Source organism: Anastrepha ludens, chromosome 2, assembly GCF_028408465.1.
Source record: "Anastrepha ludens isolate Willacy chromosome 2, idAnaLude1.1, whole genome shotgun sequence".
Classification (NCBI taxonomy): Eukaryota; Metazoa; Arthropoda; class Insecta; order Diptera; family Tephritidae; genus Anastrepha; species Anastrepha ludens.
Window position 1 is genome coordinate 144,927,933 of NC_071498.1, and position 21,610 is coordinate 144,949,542.

The window sequence follows — 21,610 nt, forward strand, 5'->3', positions numbered from 1 at the left end:
GATCCATTTAAGTTATTGCCGCGTTGTATAGCCTTCGGTTTCGTTTAATTGCGTTTTTTGCTCTACTTCTACCACATTTCTTCACCCGATCGCTTTTAGTACACAAAGTGCATTTTACTTTTATAATTTTTGCTTTAACTTTACTAGATAAAATCATATTGAGCGTAAAATAAAAAAAATATAACTAATTAAAAAGCACCTTACTTATTTACGGCGTTCGTACTGTACGTTCAGTATGAGTGAGTGTGTGTGTGGGTGTTTACGTTTAAAAAAGTAAAAAATAAAAAAAATATTTTCATTTCGAAAAACATGTCTTGCCGTCATTAAAAAGTAGCATACAAATATTTAAATAAATAAATAGTTAAATAAATTACTTTTATAGGCTCTAAAGAGAAATGCATATTTTTACTTAGCGCAAATGCTTACATATACATGCATATGTATGTATTGGTAGACTGCAGTTCAAGATGCCGATTGTGTGTAATGGAAAACCGCCTTCGTATTTTGATACAAAATTACTTAGGAAACTTTCCACTTGCTGGGATTTTATTGCTTTTGCAGTTCTTGTTTGCCTTCTTTTATTTTTATTTACTTTATGTCATTGTTGCCTGAGCATTTGTGTGTGTGTGTGTGTGTGTGGGTGTGAGTGTGTGGGTGGGTGTGCGAGTACAACTCGCATGTGTTAGTGTAGTAGCGGTTCATAGCGCAGATTTTTGAAGTCTTACAACACGAAGTGCCATAAATATGAAGAAATTGCAGGCTTACTTGCTAACGGTCGAGTGCAATAGGATATTTTCTTTTTTATTTATTTTAATTTATTTAAAACTTTTTATGCAATATTTATTGCTCGTAAATGTTTTTAGCTGCACTATTGTGCGCATTATTACCTTAACTAGTTAGCATTTAACTAAAAAAAAAAGATTTGCTTCTGCTTTATGTCTGTCTGGTAAACATAAAATTCAGTTTTAGTGATTTTTCGTATGCTCACAATGCGCAGTCCTAAACAGTAATTTTAGCTTAACACGTTAGCCAACTGCATGCCACTCCCACTAAGTGGGTGTGTGTGTATGCAAATATCTGCATATCTGCATGTATAGTCTTCAGTCAAACGGTTCATTAGTTTCGAGTTTGATATTTCTGCTAAGAAAAAAAAAAAAGTCGCTAGTTGATTGCTGGGCAGCTGGTTTGCTTTCGGCCGACTGAAATCACCGTTAGAAGCGCGCATACGCTGGCTTTTTACTACAGTCGAATAATTCACACCCTCCTTCACTATAAAACTAATATACTTAAACTAATTTACATATCTATATTTTCTAGGACCTAAGCAAAGTGCATACTAGCATAGAAATTTGCGTAGGATTGGTAAATAGGAAATAATATTCTAATCCAAGGTTGCACGTTGACCTTTTTGCCATTTCTGTACGTAGATAGATTATGTCGTTTAGACGAAGTTAGGAAAGTCTTTTTTATATAAAACTATTTAGCTTAAATTTAAGGTATACCTACTACGCGATAATAAAAATATACGGCAACGCATTGGCCTAATTCTTCCTGTATACTCGTGTTTTTGTTTTTTCTTTGTTTGTTCCTTTCTCGCTTTTTTTCCTTGCCAAAATATTATATCATAAATTTCGTTACGTATAAAAGTAAAAAAAGAAACCTATTATAAATAAGGACAACTAACGCCTAAGCCTCCAACATCTTGTCTGTGTATGCGTGAGTTTGTGTGTATTTGTAGTTACTGTCAGTGTTCGTGTTCGTGTTTGTATGTCTGTATTTGTCTTTTCTGTGATTTTAAATTCTTAATTTTTGCCTTCAGTGTCAATATTTCATATTATTTAGTTTAGTTTAATATGTGGAATACTTTTAATTTTCTCCCAACAGCCAATTAACTACTCTCAATATTGCTGACCATAGCGTCCCGTCATGCCGCTGTCGTAGAGTTTACCCAGCGTGTCGCTGGCATTGCTGCTACCCGAGTGTGAAGCCACAGTGACGCCACCGCAGTGACCGACAGCCGCTTGGCCATAGGCCATGGGTTGAGCGCCATAGTTGACAGCGCCGGCCGCTGCAGAGTCGTGTTGGTATAGGTAGCGTTCCTTCTTCGAGCGTTTCTGCACAGTCTTCCAAATGATGTAGATGGTGAATTGGGCCAACAGGAAAAGCGCGCCGGCTACAATGAGACCTGTGGGGCGAAACGAGAAAGAAAGAGAGAGAGCAAGAAATGAGAGAGGAAGCGTTTAATGGATGAATTGATGTTGTTAATGAAAACAAAAATTAAGTAAAAAGTAGATAAATTTTATATACATTTATGTATGTGAGCTACTAAAATTGTATACCAAATGCAAAGCTAGTGCTGCTTAAAATCTGATAAAAAATATTTTGAGGAAAGAAAACAATTTCATGGTAAAATGGTGAAAAAATTTGTTTGATGCCTCGAGATGAGTTCAAACTCAAATGCAATAGAAAGCGGCAACATTTTGCAATTTCCCAACAACGTGAAATTTGGCAACAGAGTAACTATAATATATTACTGAAAGCGGAACTATTTTTGTTGAAAAATATATTCTGTGGAAGGAAAGCAATTTCCTTATAATCCTTTCGGAAAATTTACGGTAAAGTGATGAAATAAATTTTCAATGCCTCCAGTTGCATTTAAAATCTGAATCGCTAAGGCATGAAATTTGGCAACAACTATTGAAATTTGCTAACTATCTTTGCTGAACAATATTCTAATACACAAGGGCGCAAAATTAAACATCTTAATTTGTTTTTGAATAAGTTTGCTAATTACTACAAAAAAAAATAAACGATTTCGAGTGACGGAAATCTTTATTTTGACCTTTGGTGATTTACGTACGGGGCGATTTGTACAAATTATAACATCTACCAATAGGGTGGTTAATTCTCGGCCTCCCTGTATTAGGAATGGTCTATTTTTTGTTTCGTTGTTTTGCTTTTTATTCCATTCCAAATTTGTGAGGTTCAAAAAACAGCTTTGCACTGCAAATGGAATATCTTTAACCGGCTTACTTGCATAAGTTTAAATAAAAAAAGAGCTCTTAGTTAATAAATCATATAAGTTTCCAAATTTAAATACTCGGTGCGAAATATTAGCACTCAATGCTTGAAAACATGAAAGATCAAGAAGCATGAAAGCTCAGTAAATATGTAAGTTCAAGAGACATAGAAGTTCAAAAAACACGAAAGCTCAAGAAACATAAAAGCCCAAGAAATATTAAAGCTCACGAAGCATAAAAGCTCAAGAAATATGAATGCTCAAGAAACACAGAAGTTTAAAAAACATGAAAGCTCAAGAAACATAAAAGCCCAAGAAACATGAAAGCTCAGGACATATAAAAGCTCACGAAATATGAACAGTCCAGAAACATAGAGGTTCAAAAAACATGAAAGGTCAAGAAACATAAAAGCCCCAGAAACATGAAAGCTCACGACACATAAAAGCTCAAGAGATATGAAAGTTCAAGAAAAATAGAAGCTCAAAAAAGATGAAAGCTCAAAAAACATAAAAACCCAAGAAACATGAAAGCTCAGGACGCGTAAAAGCTCAAGAAATATGAATGCTCCAAAAACATAGAGGTTCAAAAACCATGAAAGCTCAAGAAACATAAAAGCCCAAGAAATATGAAAGCTCAGGGCACATAAAAGCTCAAGATATATGAATGCTGCAGAAACATAGAGGTTCAAAAAACATGAAAGCTCAAAAAACATAAAAGCTCAAGAAACATGAAAGCTCACGAAGCATAAAAGCTCGAGAAATATGAATGCTCAAGAAACATAGAAGTTCAAAAAACATCAAAGCTCAAGAAACATAAAAGCCCAAGAAACGTGAAAGCTCAGGCCACATAAAAGCTCAAGAAATATGAAAGCTCAAGAAACATAAAAGCTCTGTCTCCACCAGCTGCCATAAACTAACGCACGTAAAAAATTGGATGGTTTGAATTTCGACTTCCACAAACTCACAACACGCTATGTGCGAACGCTTTTTAGGTGAAAGCGCAATAGCTTTAACTGCGTGCGCGTAATAGCACAAAAAGCTCGGGTTGCTTGCGATGACAACAAGTTTTTACACATTTTTTTACTTGACTAAAATTTTGATAACTGCTCAGGTTGTCAGAAGAAAATAATGCCGTTAAAAGCTGTCAGTAGAACGCGTTTAAAAACGTAGCGCAACGTAGCAAATAAAATGCAGGAAACTCAAAGAGCAACCAGTCACTTGAGAGTCGCACAAGAGCACTCGTGCTGAAGAAAAAGCCACAGGCAATTTTTTGATATGCCAGCAACCAACAACAGTTTGTGATACAAGTGAAAAAATAGTGAGCGCATGCAAGTAATGCAGTTTAAAGGCACTCATGAGCCAAAAATGTCAAAAGTAACTTTTAATAATATAGCGATATAATGAATTTCGATTTTTTTTAGGAACAAATATGCAATAGGAATCAACTTAAAATCAAAAATATTCACTTTTTACTTGCATATATCTGTAGCAAATGGCATCCAGTTTTCAAAATATAATATTTTATATTTAACTAAAAATGAGCTGAGAATTACTAAATATCCACCAAAGTTATTCGGGACAATCGTTACTAGAAAAGCACATGACATGATGGTATAGGTAAGTGGTGGCTTCACCCAAGACGGTGGCATTCACGTGAACTAACGAAATTTTTCTTTGTAAAAACTTTCAATTTAATAGAGGCAATTCATATAGGTTAATCGAAATATTTCAATTTTTATTTGATGGATTTTCATTTCATTTTATTATGTTTTCACCCCCTTTCATTTGCTTATCAGAATTCTTTCTGCATACTTTTTACCGGTACTTAACTTGAGAGGGCAATTTTAAATGCTGGTTTATTGCTTTAGTAGTTAACAGTTGTGTTTCTATATAGTGGTGAGCGCTAAAATTTATTAAGAGCTATTGGCATTAGATTATTGCAGTTAAATGCTTTTTTACCATTGAATTCTCACAGCTTCTTTTTGTAAATTAACACTTTATTATTTTAGCCCCGCTTGCCGTTTAAGTCTAATGCTTTTGTAATTTATTTTTAAATTTTTTTTGTAATTTTTAAATATTTTCTAAACAAAAAAAAATTTTTTGAAATATACAGAAGTAATGGGCGTTTAAAATTTTTAGAGTGACTAAATTTTGTAGTTGTATTATTAAAATTAGGTAATTAAAGTCGTATTTGCCTTTTCATTTCTCTCACTCTGTGGTTAAATGTTTCCCAAAGTTGGTCAGGCATTGCATGAAGATATTTTTCCTTTTTTAAACACCCAATTTTATAAGCTTTGGTGAAAGCGCGCAAACGAGTGCTCCTTAATGCCTTATAGCTTTATTGATATGACTAAACTTTTAGGGAATATTTCAGTCATGGAAAATCACTTCATAAAAAAAACCAGCGGAGTCGGCTTCAAACTGTAAGACCCTCTATTTGTGGAACAACATCAACACGCACGCCCCAAATAGGAAGAGAAGCTTCATTCTTGGCGTCATAATTATATTTCTCACACATATTTCTAATAAGCTTTCACATTTCAATTGAGGCAGAACAGTGTTGGCGAGCTTTTACTTAAAAGCTTATGTATGTGGCATTTTTGAGCTTGCGCAAGCTTTTATTGCTTACGGCATAGCTTAATCTTATTTTCATGCTTTCTGAAGCTTCTGTCTCTCACAATTACGATTTCATGAGCTTCTAAGCGAGCGATCTGTTAGTTTGAATATTAGTTTAATTTTTCGGCAAATTTATCTGCTGGCATCTTGAAAAGCTTTTATAAGAAATTTTCTGGTTTCAAATCTCTTAGCAGCTACTTGTATTAAAAATCTAAAATTTTCCATTTTTCCTCTATTTTGTCTGCTATTTTTGCACCCATAGCCATATTTTGCACTTTTTTACTGCAATGAAAAAAAATGCAGAACAAACCTGCGTTAAACTGGGTCGCCCTCATTATGATGAGACTACCGACAGCTGAGTATGTCATTGAGGTACAGAATTGGCAAGCATCAACCTGACAATGGCAGCACATACACACACACACACACACACGCACATAAAGTGAATGAAGCAAACGAGCCAAGAATGACAGCAATGAATGACCAAAAGTTTCATTTAGAAAGAACAACAATAAAAATAACAAAAAACGCTGGCTTCTTGGTATTGACTGCAACAATTGTTGCCATTGCTGCTATCCAGCTTTTCACTGCTGCAGCTACTTTGGGTGCGTATAAAAAGCAACTCATGCAACTTGCGCTGTCAGTGACCAAAAACTAAACTAAAATACACTTGCCACAAAAAGGTCAGAAATGCGTTGCGTCTACAAAAAAAAAACCAAATTCCACTTCAAAATGGAACAGTTATTTGACGCTGCCGTCACTGCTCTTGTTGTTGGACGCAGTCAATAATAGCAGCCAAAACGGCACTAAACTTGAGCGTTGAAAAACAAGCACAAACGCACTCAACCATCGCATTAACTCACACGCACACACACACACACACATTGCAATGTGGCTAACGATGGCGCGTCGCTGCACAGTGGAACGTTGGCTTGGTGTTGTGGATAGCCCAAGCGCACTTGTTCGTCGTCGCCTCTAGTTAATACCAAATTCAATTGCCGCATGTGACATAAAAAAGTACAAAAGTACGCAATAATAGCCGCAAAAGAAAAGTGGTGAAAGTGGCTGCGACGGTGTGTCGAATGGTGGCCAAACAAAAATCCCAAAAAACTAAAAAAAAAGTAGTGGCGGTTGGGCGTAGGAAATTGGGTAGAAATGCAGCAAGGCAGGCAAAGGCAGCCTGCACTTCAGAACGGACACATAGACACATATCTAATTCCGTTGCAACGCACAAAAGTACTCACCAACTGACAGCGGCCCCTGTCAGTCGAGTCAATGAGTCAATGAGTCAACGAGTCACTACGCGCTGGCAGCTGGCAATTGGAGCTCACCACTTGCGGCATAACGAATGGGCGTAAACTCTATTAAGTGATACAATTTTTCATTGTGTGAAGTGTGCGAGAATTTCTACTATTTTTTCCTTTTGCTGATTTTTCCATTTAACAAATTAAAGTGTTTTTGTGCTCACATTTTTCGGCCTCAAAGTTGAGTTGCTGGTGCTTAATGCTTGACAGCCTCGTTTTGGTTTGGTAAATTAAAATATGAAGGCAAACAGTGAAAAGTAGTCAAATAAGAAATTGAATTTGTAAGAAATTTAAAAAGTAATAAAACAGAAAAAGCGCTGCCTTCTACAAGTCGCTTCTTAGTCGCTTGTAATCGTTCGCTTGCCGACCGGCTGTCATTCTTGTGCTGGCAATAAATTTCACTTATTTTGGCTGTCGCACTTGCATTTTGTGTGTCAGTGGCGCGCGCGCACGCGCTCTATTCAATGTTTGTGTTTGTGTGTAAGTGCTTGTCGCAACCACCTAACGCCTGCTGCACGCCTCCTCGCCATCAACTTTTGCCTGTTGCTGCTCGCAACGGTTTCTGCATTCCGTTATGTTTGTTCTTTTTGGCCATCATTGCGCGCCTGTCCATTACCGGCTACGTTTGGTGGCGGCCAGCTGCATTGGCCGCGGTCGTGCCGCATGATTTAAACTTGCTTGCTTACAATTTATTTATTTGCTAACATTAATATTTTTAATTTCTCTTTTGCATGCACACAAATGTAAATATGTAAATATGCGGTTTGTGGCGCTCGGGGTTGAATGAATGAATGTTAAGCAGGTTGTTCCAGCGCACCAGTGTGTGTGTGTGTGTGTCATGCGTAGCTTTCATCATAATTATTTTCCTTAATTTATATTTTTTTCTCTTTAATTATGTTGTTTTGGGGCGTTTACTCGTACCACGTTCTAGCTTAGCTTTGTTATCTTATCTGCCGCACTTGAAAGATTCTTTGATTTTTCTATTAATATTTTTTTAATTTTTTTCATTCAAGAAATATTTGTTTTTGATTTGCTTCGCTTTTAATGACTGTTTTTGGATATTTGGATGTTGTATTTATTGTTTAAACAATTCAAATTTGTTTTTATTTTTTTGTGATCTCCCACACTCGAATGATTCTATGATTTTTCTATAAATATTTTTAAATTATTTTTTCATTCAAAAAATTTTATTTTTTGTTTTTGCTTCAGTTTTAGTTTGGGTATTTGCTTGTTGCATTTAATGTTCAATCAATTCAAATTTGAGTGGCAAATGCGTTTAGTGTGGCCTCTGCTCTCAAAATAATATATTACTTTGCGACAGCCCTTTTGCGGCTCCTTTTATACACTCCGCGTTTGAGTGCAATGCAGCAATAACTTTTTTAATTATATTCTGCTGGTTTTTATATAAAGAAAAATAAAAAGAGAGTCAATGCGCGTAAAAGTATTTTGTAGAAACGAGTGTGTGGGCATAGGAACCCTAAATTGTGCCTGATTGACTGAAAATCGGTTCTAAAGGAAAATGAGTATAGTATAGTCATCACATCCCACATATTGAGAATTTCTGCTCATTTATGTTTTAATGAACTTTTTTTTCCAAAATATAGTTGCTTATCAGGCGCGCGCAGCAAAGTTGCTATACTCTTGGACATCCAAACAGCCTGCAAGCTCTTGAAAAACAATCGTTCTAGCAATCACTTTATTGCTCTGATTCGCGGGAATGGATATCCTTTTGTATTTATTACAGATTGCCTTTTGGGCAGCGAATGCACTAAGATGCTGGTAAGTGCCATGCTCAAGTTACTACACTACTCTACAGCCCTCTGCTGAAAATCTATCCTTTTCTGATTCTTGTCCCAAGCTCATGTCAGCGGTCTTCTGTTGGCTTCAAGCCCGAATCCAGGCAGGCGGAAGATTCTATAATTTAGTTGAGGGAAATGTGGATTACAGCGAACAAGCAGATGCAACATGCTGCCAACATGTTGTCAACATGAATCTAGCAACATTTTTCCAAAGCTAAATGATAGTACTAATTCACAGCCGTGAAATGTTTCTAGCAACATTAATTGTCAAATGAGAAGAAATGTCAAATTTATAAGCATCGCTCCAAAAGAAATTGGCAAAAGCTCTTAAAAAACAATCGTTCCAGCAATCGCTGTATTGCTCTGTTTCACGCGCAGCTCTCAGAGTTTGAATTCTCAAATGTTCAAGTGGTGTGTTGTGGTCTCCGGGCCATTCTCGTGTACCGATTAATGGAAAAGCAGATCAAATTGTAAGCAAAGCAGCAGGTAATGACACTGTCATCGAAGTAGACTACATTGTCGAAGAAGCTTTGAGAATAATTTGCAGTAACATTTTTCCTGAATGGCACAATGGATTTCTGTCATCTGCACTGCAATAGAACTAACCTTTTTGCCCAAATTTTTCCAGCGTTACCAGTCAGGGAGGGTGCAAAAATTTGAAAATCGTTGATAAAGATATACGAATAAAGATATACAACTTAAGGGCAGAATTTTGGTTGGCCACACTTGCAAAGGCAGTTACTTGCACATGATTCGTGCCATCGATTCGTACCTATGTGAGGGCGCCACGTTTTTCATTGTGTCAGACTGAATTCAATATATCATACATATGATAAATATATACAGAGTCCGCCATCTATCGTTACGGATTTGAACTAGGTATTATTTGAAGAATGGTAACACTTAGCTGTCATTTGATTTGACAGAAAATTTGTTTTATTCTTCCGCTGAACGAAAATGGTTGTGCATACGCTCAAAGAACGCTGGGAAATATTGCGACATTACTTTGAAAATCATGGTACTGTTGCAGAATGTGTACGAATGTGTACTTGAAGAAGTTGAAGACTTTTACCGAAAAATCATCTTTTCGGATGAAGCTCATTTCCATCTCGGCGGGTATGTTAACAAGCAAAATTGGGGCTCAGAAAACCCGCACGCACTCGAAGAAAAGCCGATGCATTCACAACGAGTCACTGTTTGGTGCGGATTTTGGTCGAGAGGCATCATTGGTCCATTTTTCTTCGAAAATGAGCGAGGAGTGGCCGTAACCGTCAATGGAGAGCGTTACGGGGCCATGTTGAACGAATTTTTGTTCCGAGAAATTGAAGAGGAGGATATTGGTGGCATTCTGGTTTCAACAAGATGGCACTACTTGCCACACAGCGAATGCTACGATCAATCTTTTGCGCACTATCTTCGAAGATCGCATTATCAACCGAAATTCTGATATCGTTTGGCCGCCTCGGAGCTGCGATTTGACGCCGTTGGATTATTATCTTTGGGGTGCCGTCAAAGACCAGTGTTATGCCAACAAACCAGGAACAATTGATGCACTGAAGATCAACATACGCGATGTCATAGCTGAAATGCAGACGCATACAATCGAAAATGTGTTGAAAAATTGGACCGATCGTATGGAATGGTGCATGGCTAGCCGAGGCAGCCATATGAATGAAGTTGTGTTCCATCATTAACCGGAAGGACTGTACTTCAAAATAAACGACGTTCTCCCTCTGAATTCCGAATGGTAGTCACGCACCAAACCATTCGGCCATGTGAATTCAATAATAAGCAGTAAATATACTTTATTCGATAACTTTAAAGACCTTAAATCAGTCTTTTCACATGAAAGGCTACAGGAAATTTGTTTTCGTTTATTAAAGAAGGTAGTATTGAATTTTATAAAAAGGGGACAAATTAAATTGTGCAAATTATAGAGAGATAGCCCTTCCAAAAGTTAGCTACAAAATTTTATCAAACACCACTGAAGAGAAGCTAAATGTGTATGCAGAAGAGATCGTGGGAGATTATTAATTCGGATTCAGAATCGGATGCTCGACAACAGATCAATGCTTTATTATGTCGCAGATATTCGAAAAATGTTATGAGTTCAACATTAATCTACACTGTCTTTTTATAGACTTTAAGCAAGCGTTTGATAAACTCAACAGAAAGTTTGTCGATTATCACCTAAAAGCACTGAGCATCCCACAAAAATACATAAATTTGATCAATATGACTCTTATACTCGTACACGCAAATGCTAAAGTAGCAATGAATGGGAATGAAATCCGGCGTGAGGTAAGGTGACTCACTGTCAACGCTTGTGTTTAAGTTTGCACTGCAATCAGCAAGAAACGAAATAGCTCAAGGTGGCGTAACATTTTATAAATCGACACAAATATGCGCATACGCTGACGACATTGTGATTGTTGCGAGAAATAGAGAGGCTCTTCAGAACAGTTTCATGTGACTAGTGCGAGCGAAGAGACCAGCGGGCATCAATATAAATGAAGAAAAGATGAGATATATGACACAAGCCTCTGATGATAGTCACAGCAGAATCGAAAGCTATATTTTTGGACGCATGCAAGAGTTTTAATACTTAGGCGTAGTGCTCAGGATCTGTCCTTATCAATACAAGTCCGTATTCAGGCAGCTAACAGAGCAAACTTTGATCATATCAAACTTACGAAGTCTTCATTGAATCAAAGGAATAAAAGCTTCACAAGTACAAAACCATAATAAGACCGGTTCTCACCTACGGCTGTGAAACATGGGTCCTTAAAGCTAATGACGCGAATTTACTGATGCGATTTGAAAGAAAAAATTCTCAGAAAAATATGCGGTCCTATATAATTAGAAGGTGGTACACGCCGTATACGGTATAACCACGAGATCAGTGTTTTAATCGCGGGACGAAATGTAACACGGCTTATAAAGTCGCAAAGATTACGGTTGTATGGACACGTCCTAAGCAGGAGCAGCGAAAGAGCGACCAAAAAAGTATTTGAAGCAAACACTGAAGGAGCAAGAAGGCGAGGCGGCCAAGGCGACGATGATTGCAAGGCGTAAAATGCGATATACGAAAGATGAGAAACTCACAACATGGAGCGAAAGCGGGCTGTCGAGAAGAATGAAGGCGTATGGTAGAGGAAACAATGGTACACCCCGGACTGAGTATTGAATTTTAGCATTCCCCTTCTCACAGACGATGGAATACCCTAGCGTGTTGTGGATTTTCATACCGGCATTTAAATAAAAGTGAAAAAAATGTACTCAATTTTACAAAAAAGAAAAACCTCTCTTACTACCTCAAGCAATGCCCTTCAAGAACCTACAGTCGTTCGACTTCGGCATACAATTGTTAGTTGATATCATGGACTCTCACTACAAATTTGAGCAGAGACTCGGCCTAACATCGGAGAAGCGACTCGTCTGCACATCTAATATGAAACTAATATACCAATTTATTTCATATACAAATATATTTACTTATACCGATTACATTTTTATATAAAATATAATGCAAACTCAAAAATAAATTGCTAAATTTTCCAACCTTGCGTTAGTAAATTTTTCCTTCTAAACTTCCGACCTTAGTAAAAGAATGTGAGAAAGCGTCTCGCTGACAGTTCACAGGCTCTGTCACAGGTGCTTAGCAAACACAACTAATTACCACCATTTCTGGCTGTTTATTAACCCATTAACCTCCTTCTAGTAGACCCACTGTTTATTGGTGCACAAAGTGTTAAAAGCCATTAAGAAATTATTTCTTGCAGAAACTCAAAAAAAAAAAATAAAGTAAAAAATAAAAATTAAAAAAAAAAATATAAAAAAAACGTTTACTCTTTTGCGCAGCGTCTATGTAAGTATAGAAACTTGCTCCAAGTATTTAATACAGCACCAAAAGCACAGTTAAAAAAAAGGAATATTTATAGCCACAGGATCGGCACACTTTTAAAACAAGAAACAGTCAAAAGTGCACAAAAAAGTAAACCAAAAAAAGGCAAATAAATAGAAAATCGGCAAAAGCGCTGAAATATTATATGCAACATAAACATTAGCAACAACAATTGTAACGGCGCAACATGCCTGCCAAAGCGAGCGCTTCCTCCCCAAGCGACACATAAAGCCGGGCAACAAAGGAATTTGTATTATAAAAATAACAAGAAAATAAAATTTAGAAAAAGTAAAACTATTTTTTGCCAAGCGCGAAAAATGCTCCATATCGGCAATCTGCCCGCGCACAACAACAATGTTACACATATGCAGTCACATTAGTAACATGCGCAACAGGTGGTGTGGTGTTGCATGCATTTTATACGGATTGCAATAGCAGATTTGCGCCTGCCTGCTTCTGTGAGCGGTTAGCAACATACAACAATATTGCACTACTAGTCCGCCTTCCGTTTGGGCTGCTGTCTGCTGTTAGCTGTCTGCTGACTGTGAGGCCGGCAAACGGCGACTCGCCAACTGACTAACTGGCTGACTGACGGAGTATTTGCCTGCATTGTGGGCAACTTTAGCGCTGCGCGTGGCTCACGGCGCACGTTGTCACGACGCTTTGGCGTGCAAATTCTTGCCAATGGCTGGGGCACAACATAAGAAGAACAACAACAAAAGAGCACACAGGCAAATCAGCAGCGTTGGTGGAGTCAAATATTTAGTTTTTGTGGCGAAAAATCAAATTAAAAAACAAAAAACCAAGAACGACAGAGGAAAAAAGCAAAACTTATGTGGCAAAGTTGAAGTGACGCGCATTGAACCACTGACCTGCTCGTGAGGAGGCATGCCGCCGCACTGATTTGTTGGCCGCATAGTGCACCCAATTCCGGCAAAACCAGCAACTGCCGTTGCTAATGAAGCGAGTTTTGAGTTCGATATTACAGCGAGACAACTTGCAATACTTGCCACAACTATTACATGCTCCCATGCTGCATGCAACTGAGGTCATTCAACGCATACCTAGAAACCTATATTTGCAACATTGCCCGGGAGTAGCGGTTATGGCAAAAACAAAACAAACAAAAAAACAGTATAACAACTCTACAAACCGCAATGAGCTGTCGCAGCGTGCATGTGGCACAAACGAACAAATGAGTACGATTGCTTTATGCATGTGACTACCTTGCCGCAACTGCTTGCCGTACAATAAAACTCTAATAATTTAGACATAGTTGCGCGGCACCGCTAAGCTGTGATTGCCTGGCGTAATTGATTCATTATCGGTGCCGCAGCCGCGCGCAATCAAAGCGCAAAGCCGCTGTCGCTGCCTATCTGCACTCGTGCGGCGGCATGGCAAATGTGCCGAATGTTACGTGCGCGCGGCGAAATGCAAATTTTCGGTGGCCAATTTATTGCTACCACAAGTGCCACTGCGGCTTCGACATGCTTGCCGCTGCAATTTGCCACTGCTATTGCAGTTGGTGGCTGTCGCTGATGCTGTCCGTTCATAATTCGTTGGCCCAACAATTGACAGTGCAAGTCGTTGGGCGCGCGTTGAGGTAGGACGCGCAGCGACGCGGCATGATTTGTGTTTGCGCTTGCAATTATGCAAATCTGCTTGGAAGTGTGCAGTAGCGCACGGTATCAAGTGAGCGCCAATCTATGAAAATATTCAATGCTTTTTTCTTACTAATAATAAAATATGCCGCATGTAATACTGCAGCGATAAATAAATGTGCGGAAAATTTTTAAATTTAAATAAGCAACCGAAAATAAATTTTCACATACATTTTTCTGTTGCTAACCCACCCTTCCGTATTCCCGCGTCATCTATTATACAAACTTATCGCTAGCGCATACTTACCATAGCCATTGAGGCAGGTGAGCGCATCTTCGCCAATGCCAGCGTAGACTTTGTGATCGGCGCCCAACGCATCGGCATCGTCTTGATTGAAGCCGAACTTATCGGTGATTTGAATCGATTGCACCAGCAGTATATTATCGTCGGCGGCGTTAGCGGGTTTGTTGTTTTTGTTGTCACTGCGATCGCTGTTGCTGGTGCCGCTGTTGCTCACATCACGCTGCTGACGTTGCGCATGCGCCATGGTACTCAACAGGAATTCAGCTGCAAAGAAAACCGTAGAAAAGAGCAAATAAACCAAATGCAAATTAAATTTCGCCGATTGAAAAAAAAAAAACAATGCATTGTAATAAATGAAAATTCGAAATTCAATTGAATTTCCCAAATGGCAAGTGCATTGTAGCGCACACAAATTGAATCCGCCCATATTTGGCACACCACATCGATAATTCAGCGCGCATTCTTCAACTCACCGCCATCCGTTCCATTCACCACCGAGCGCCTTCTGCGTCCATACGAAATCAACGATTTGGCATCAGTGCCGCCCATAACAGCGTCCTCATTGTCACAGATGACTGGCTCACAGCGTGGTATACAGGGTGTGACAAGCGCGCGGAATTGCACCACCTCAGATGAGGGGAATTTGAAAGCATCGAATTGTGAGACGAGCACTTTGCGGTTGTGTGACAACTTCTGTATGGCGCCCATAATGTATTGATCTGTGGGACAGCCATTGGCATCGATCAGCGTAATCTCGGCATTGTCTGTGCCATCCATGGCAACCAATTCGCGCACGAAAATCTCATAGGGACTGTTTTGTTCGACGATTTCGAAGCGTAGCGCCAACGGATCACCAACCTCGGCAATGCGTTTCATATCGCTGCCATCACGTGAGGTGATCTTCATGATTACATTCGGTGAGTCGATGATGATTTCTTCGCTCAATGATGATTCGATTTCGCCAGTGACACCCAAATCCACATCGTTCGAGACAGTCTTGTTGGTCAGATCATATTGACATGAAACGGCTAGACCCAAATCAGAGGAGGTGACAATCATATCGTGGTGCTGGATAACGATGTCGTTCATATAACGGCCATAGGCGCTCTGGCGTACGTTGCATTCCAGGTCATTGTAGCCCATGCGGAAATCGAATTCCAGTGAGTTGTTCACATTGACCGAGCAAGATTTGGGTGAGCCCTTGGCATAAACTTTGCCATCGAAAAGTTTCGAGGTGCGTATTTTGGTGATCATTTCGCCGGAGCGGCATTCAATAGAGACATTGTAGCAAGACGAGAGTTCATAGGTGGCAGCTTCGGGCACATCCAAGTAGGGATCGAGCACGTCGGTAAGGGTGGCGCGGCTGTGATGCGAGAGACGGCAGACCATATCGCCGGTGTCATTGTAATCGTACGAGTGACATCTGAAAGAAAAACGCAGAAAAAAGTGAGTGCACAAAGTATCGGAGATTAGTGTTTTAACTGAAAGGGAGTGCACAGCGATCAAACAAATTTTATTTTTTTTTAAGTTAAGTATGGAATGCTGAGAAAAAATCAATCTGGTTACTAGGTAATTTGTTTTAGAGGATAATCAAGGTTTGTTGGCAAAAGCTACACAGGCTACGAGTATTTCAAAAAGCGCTTGAGTAGGGAAACTTTTGTTAGCTGTAAGGGAGACAAGAAACTTCAATAGATAGAAAACGTTTTTTTAATAGCGGTCGCACCTCTAATGGCGGTCGCTCCTTGGCAGGCAATGGCAAACCTCCGAGTGTATTTCTGCCACGAAAAAGCTCCTCATAAAAGTCACCCATACGTAAGAGAGGCTACAAGCCGTTGTATTAGCAAATTAAGACCAGTTTTTCAGTGCTAGTTCAACTATGTTATCTAGTTAAACTGAGTCAAGATGGCAAATTTTGCAGAGCTAAAAACTCATTTTAAAAAATCCAACACAGTTAAACTAGCACTGAAAAACTGCTGCTTCGAGACTTTAAAAGCGCAGGTCCAGCTTAACTTTTTTCAATGGGAGAAAGACTATTACAAAACAATTTCATTTTTGCAGCTTTTTGAAAACTTCCAAAAGGTTTAGTGATCTTAAAATCACAGGTCAAATTCAACTTTTTTCAATGGGAAAAGACTATTAAAACAAAAGTTGATTTGCAGCTTTGTGAAAGCTTCCCACATATTTAGTGAGCTTAAAAGCTCAAATCACTTTTTATAGCGAGGAAACACTTTGTATGAAGTTTAACTTTTTTTAATAAAACAAAACAAATTTTTGGAATAATCGGGTACTCGGCAGCCGAAGTTGTCGCACAAGTTGGTATCTCACCATAGCAGGCTGGCCAACTTTTTTTTTGACTGGCCAAACCTGTTACTATATCAAACATTTAAATATGGAGGTCACTCCAGATCTAATAAAGCTTTTATAAAGAGCTTTTGAATTATTTTGTATCACCAGCACATCCGTGCCTTCTGAAAAGCTTTGAAGCTTTAGTTTTCAATCAGATCCCATTCAATATTTATCGCTTTGAAGAGATACATACATTTTTATGTTAGAAAGATGAACAACAAAGCACATACGAAATTTTTGAATTACAATTCTGAAAGCTTGGAGCTTTTCAAACTTTTAGTCTTAAGGCTCAAAGCACATGCGAAATGTTTGAATTACAATTCTGAAAGCTTTGAGCTTTTCAAGCTTTTAGTCTTTAGGCTGTAGTAGGCTTTTGAAATCAAAATCTCGAATATTTAATAGAAAATCGTTACAAATATTTACCTGTACGGCGAGTTCAAGCACAAGTCACGGCACTCATCAATGCTGTTGATGTCCTGATACACAGAGTCTACAGTCTTCAGGATTTTACCAGAAATCCGCTTGAATTCACACAGCTTGCTTGGTTCCTCGGCGCAATTGTTCTCCAGATAATCGGCACCATCATAGGGCTCCACGTTATTGGCACCAGTCAATGTAATACGATCCATATCAGAGAGCTCACACAAACCAGAGTGGCGATAGAAGTTGGCGGATCTGCAGCAGGGAAACATGACGAAGCACAAAAGAAGAGAAAGTCAGTAAAAAGAATATTAGTGTATGAAAGCAGCAGGTGATTGCAGTAAACATTTTAATTTGACCCAAGTACTTTTCTGTGAGAATCATTTGAAAAAAGCATTTGAAGATACACAGAATTTAGTGCAGATAAATTAAGAATTTGATGGGTACAGAGGAAAGCTCTACACTCAAGTTGCAATAAACAATCGAAAGGTAAACCTTAAGTTTCTTGCTACGCTTGCTGCTTTGCGTTGATCTCCTCCAGCATTAAAACTACTTATAACTCATTTGAGTGGTGTAAGCAAGCAACGCAATGCACTTGACACAATTGTGCAGTAACCACGAAACAAAATCTACACAAGCACTTTAATCTCGCTTTAAATTCCAATCACCACGACTGCATGCAGACACCACTTCTAAGCTGCGTCATTTCTCCCAGCAACGGCCGCCCTTGCCGGCCTGCGGCGCACACGCGCACACGCGCACACTCACCTGCACGTGAATTCGGTCTCGCCCAAGCACAATTCCAAGCAGTCGCGGCGCGAGTAGACAGTCTGGCTTGATTTGACATGCTCCACTAGGCGATAACCTTGAACGCGATCGATGCACCAGGCCTTCGAACAAGGACGCACGCCCAAACAGGATTTTTGTGCGTAAATCGTGAAAACTGGAAACTGTGAACGCGAAAGTGAACCTGAAAGGAAAGGAGGCGAAATTAAAAACAAAAGAAAAATAAACAAATCAAAAAATAAAATTAAGAAAAAAACGCGCACAAATATGTGCCTATGTATATGTGTGTGTGTGTAAGGTAAGCGAAAAATCGTGCGACACGCATGCACGCACTATAACGGTAACCAGCGTAGCTGTGCCACAAAAGCAGCAAAATCAACAAAATATGTTTACGCACACGCCCATTCGCTGCAAAGGAACAGGCGTTAAGAAATCGGCAGCGCGTAAATGCGAAACATTCGAACGGCTGGTGGACAAACTGGCACCTGCCAACAACTGCATAGGTGCCGCGACAAACTAGGCGCAAAAATTGTGCGTTAGGCCTATGGATCGAACGCGAGTCAAAAAAAAAAAACGAAAAAAAAATTATGCGCTAAAAAGATCAACAAATGCGGCACTTGAAAAAAAAAAAAACAAAGAAACGAACAGCGCAAAGAGCTTAGCTTGAAGGAGTTGGTGAGCAGCGCGTGGCGTGCAGGATGCTGGCGCAAAACCTGTTGCTTGCCGCACGTTAACTTATTGACTATTAAATGTTGCCTGCTACTTGTTGCATGCTGCACACTACCACCGTCTTTGGTGCCCCTTTTCCATGGCTTGAAAAAGTGGCAGCACATAATTTTATGCGTAAAAAGTAGGTGTGTGCGCGCACGTTGAGCGCTTCGCCCATTACAAAACACAACCTATGCAATTTAGCACAATCAATTTGCTACAGTTTAGCGGATGGCGCATAGCGGACGCAAAACAAATGAAAAATGGGTAAAAATGCATTTATTTTTTTCTTTTCTTGTTTTTTTACAACTTTGTTATGATTTTGCGAAACGAGTTCGCCACTGGTGGCTTTTGTTTTTGCTAGTCTTTTATGTTTTTTTGTTTTTTTTTTTTTTTGTTGCTTGGCTGCGCTGAAATGTGATACTTTTGTTCATTCCATTGAGCTATCGATTGCACACGCGGGCGCTGCACACTTTACGCTACAGACAATACCAGTTTGACGGCCTACAATTTACCGCTGTACCGCTAAGCGCACACACATACACATCAACATAGTTGCATATATGCAATATCTCGTTAATATTATGACGTTGGCGACGCTGCGACGGATTGTGCCAGAGAATCCGCTTACCCACTTACCTGGCAATACATCAGCGGTGGTTTTGAATAATACGCAGAGACCGGTCTCGTAATTAACTGCACTGCATGATTCGTTCACCTGGCATGCCTCCAAGCAATCAGTCAGCATCAGTATGCCGGGCAGCGTGTCAAGTAATTTAGTTGGCGCCGAGAGAACGTAACTGCAAGAGAAGAAGTGAAGCAGGAGCAGGGTGAGAAAGAGTTAAAAAGAATGTCAAGTTGTTGGTTGGTAATCAAAGCGCACAATTGGCGTACGTAATAAAAATTGAATATATTAGAGTAGAGAAAAAAGTGCAGTTCGCATTTATTGACACGAGTTTGCTACAAACATACATACATACATGCATACATACAAATGTGTGACGTGAGCACAACACATTTCTAACGCTAAATTGGGTTATTATGCTTTATTATGCGCTATTATGCAATGGAAAGAATCTGCTATATTTCTGCTATGAAAATTGTGTTACCGTAGCGTAATGTTATTCGACTGTATGGAGGAGCCTGTATGGTTGCTGCTACTATATATGTAGGTAATTCTGTTACATAAGGTGAAGTAAAAAGCTCGTAGCGCTTATCGTCAGTTATCTTTAGTGACCTGGCTAATTTCGTAGTCATTGGACGATCGGCAGCCATGCGGAAAATCTTGATTTACCATTTAACCTGCATTGCAGAAGCAGTGAGAACCTTTTGGGGAAGAAAACTGTTGAGCACTGACTCTCTAAATGTCCCTGCTTGGTAGCCAGACGATTAAGGTCACTGGGTGTTCTTTTCTTCGTCAGCCTAGCTCAGTCATCCAACCTGAATCACGTCAATCTTCACCATTACATCCACTGCGCTGGATGGGTGTAGATATCTGCCTTTTGGAGGTATCATAATGGTATCGAAACGGCGCTTTACTACTACATGGGTAGTGGTACTTCAACCATTTCACCTACCTACCTAATTTCTGGTTAATCTTCAGTTTCTGGGTAATGAAATGAGTGCTTACAGGTCGATTAGACTCAAAGATTTTCACGATTTTATCAATATTTTCGTTGATTGGCCTACCAGAGAGATCCTCAACTTCGACGTGCATATTATCAGAGCGGAATCGTTGGAAAAACCGTTCACTAATGCAGTCATTGCGGTTATAGAGCCTTAAACAGCATACCTTCTTTATTAGAAAAGGAAAACTTTAATATGGAAATAAAAAAAAAATTATTAAAATTAAAAAAAAAAAAAAATTTTTAAATTAAAAAATAACAAAAAAAAATGTTTAAATAAAAAATTTTTTTTTATTTAAAATTTAATAATTTTTTGTTTTTTGTAAACTACAATTTAATTAATTCTTTTTAATTTAAATAAAAATAGTCGCATTGGTACTGTCGAATATATATAAAAGGAAATGTTTAATATTGCAATTAATACAAGTTTTTAGAATTAAAATTAAAAAAAAAAAAACATTTTTAATTAATATAAAAAATAATAAAAAAAGTACAGGGTGGCTGATGAAAGCCGCTACCAAAAAAAAATTCAATAACTTTTTTTCTTTTTAAGTTATCTGTTCCATTTTTGTTTTAATTTGCAGATTGATCTTTAAAATTTATTAAAATGGATAACTGGGACACGCAAACAAGAATTTGGATAGTCCGCCGCTATCACGCACTGAGAGAGTACAGGCGGATGTTTGGCGGCGATCCCCCGAGCAGATGGACCATAATGAGACTGGTGAATAATTTTGCTGAGCAAGGAACAGTCGCAAGAAGGCCTTATCATCGAAACCCACCAGTTCGGACGGAGGAAACGATCGCTGCTGTAGCTGCAGCTATACAAAGCAATCCAAGGGTTTCAACAAGAAGCTTATCTGCTCAACTTGGTGTCAGCCGACAGTCTTTGCAAACAATAATGCACAAAGATTTAGACTTATTTCCCTACAAAATTCAAATGGTTAACAAACTGAATGCAGCAGACTTGCCGATTCGCTTGGAATTTTGCCAGAAGATCCTGCAAATGGTGGAAGAAGACCAAAACATGTTAAACTGCCTTTTCATGTCTGATGAGGCCCATTTCGATTTAAACGGCAATGTGAACAAACAAAATTGTCGAATATGGAGTACTTCTAACCCACAGATACTCCACGAGACGGAATTGCATCCTCTTCGCGTGACAGTGTGGTGTGCGG

At 38.9% G+C, this 21,610-nt stretch overlaps 1 protein-coding gene across 1 annotated transcript in view; it reads right to left on the reverse strand.

The window, feature by feature from the left end:
• Positions 1 to 1,633: 1,633 nt before the first annotated feature.
• Positions 1,634 to 21,610, reverse strand: part of LOC128859866 (uncharacterized) — a 28,965-nt gene continuing 8,988 nt past the window's right edge. Inside the window, exons 2-7 of the mRNA XM_054096985.1 lie at positions 19,447 to 19,607; positions 18,082 to 18,283; positions 17,317 to 17,568; positions 15,021 to 15,970; positions 14,551 to 14,811; positions 1,634 to 2,185 (exon numbers count right to left, since the gene is read on the reverse strand). Of these exons, the coding sequence (XP_053952960.1) occupies positions 1,899 to 2,185; positions 14,551 to 14,811; positions 15,021 to 15,970; positions 17,317 to 17,568; positions 18,082 to 18,283; positions 19,447 to 19,607 (2,113 nt within the window). The 3' untranslated portion in view covers positions 1,634 to 1,898. The remainder of the gene's footprint in view (positions 2,186 to 14,550; positions 14,812 to 15,020; positions 15,971 to 17,316; positions 17,569 to 18,081; positions 18,284 to 19,446; positions 19,608 to 21,610) is intronic.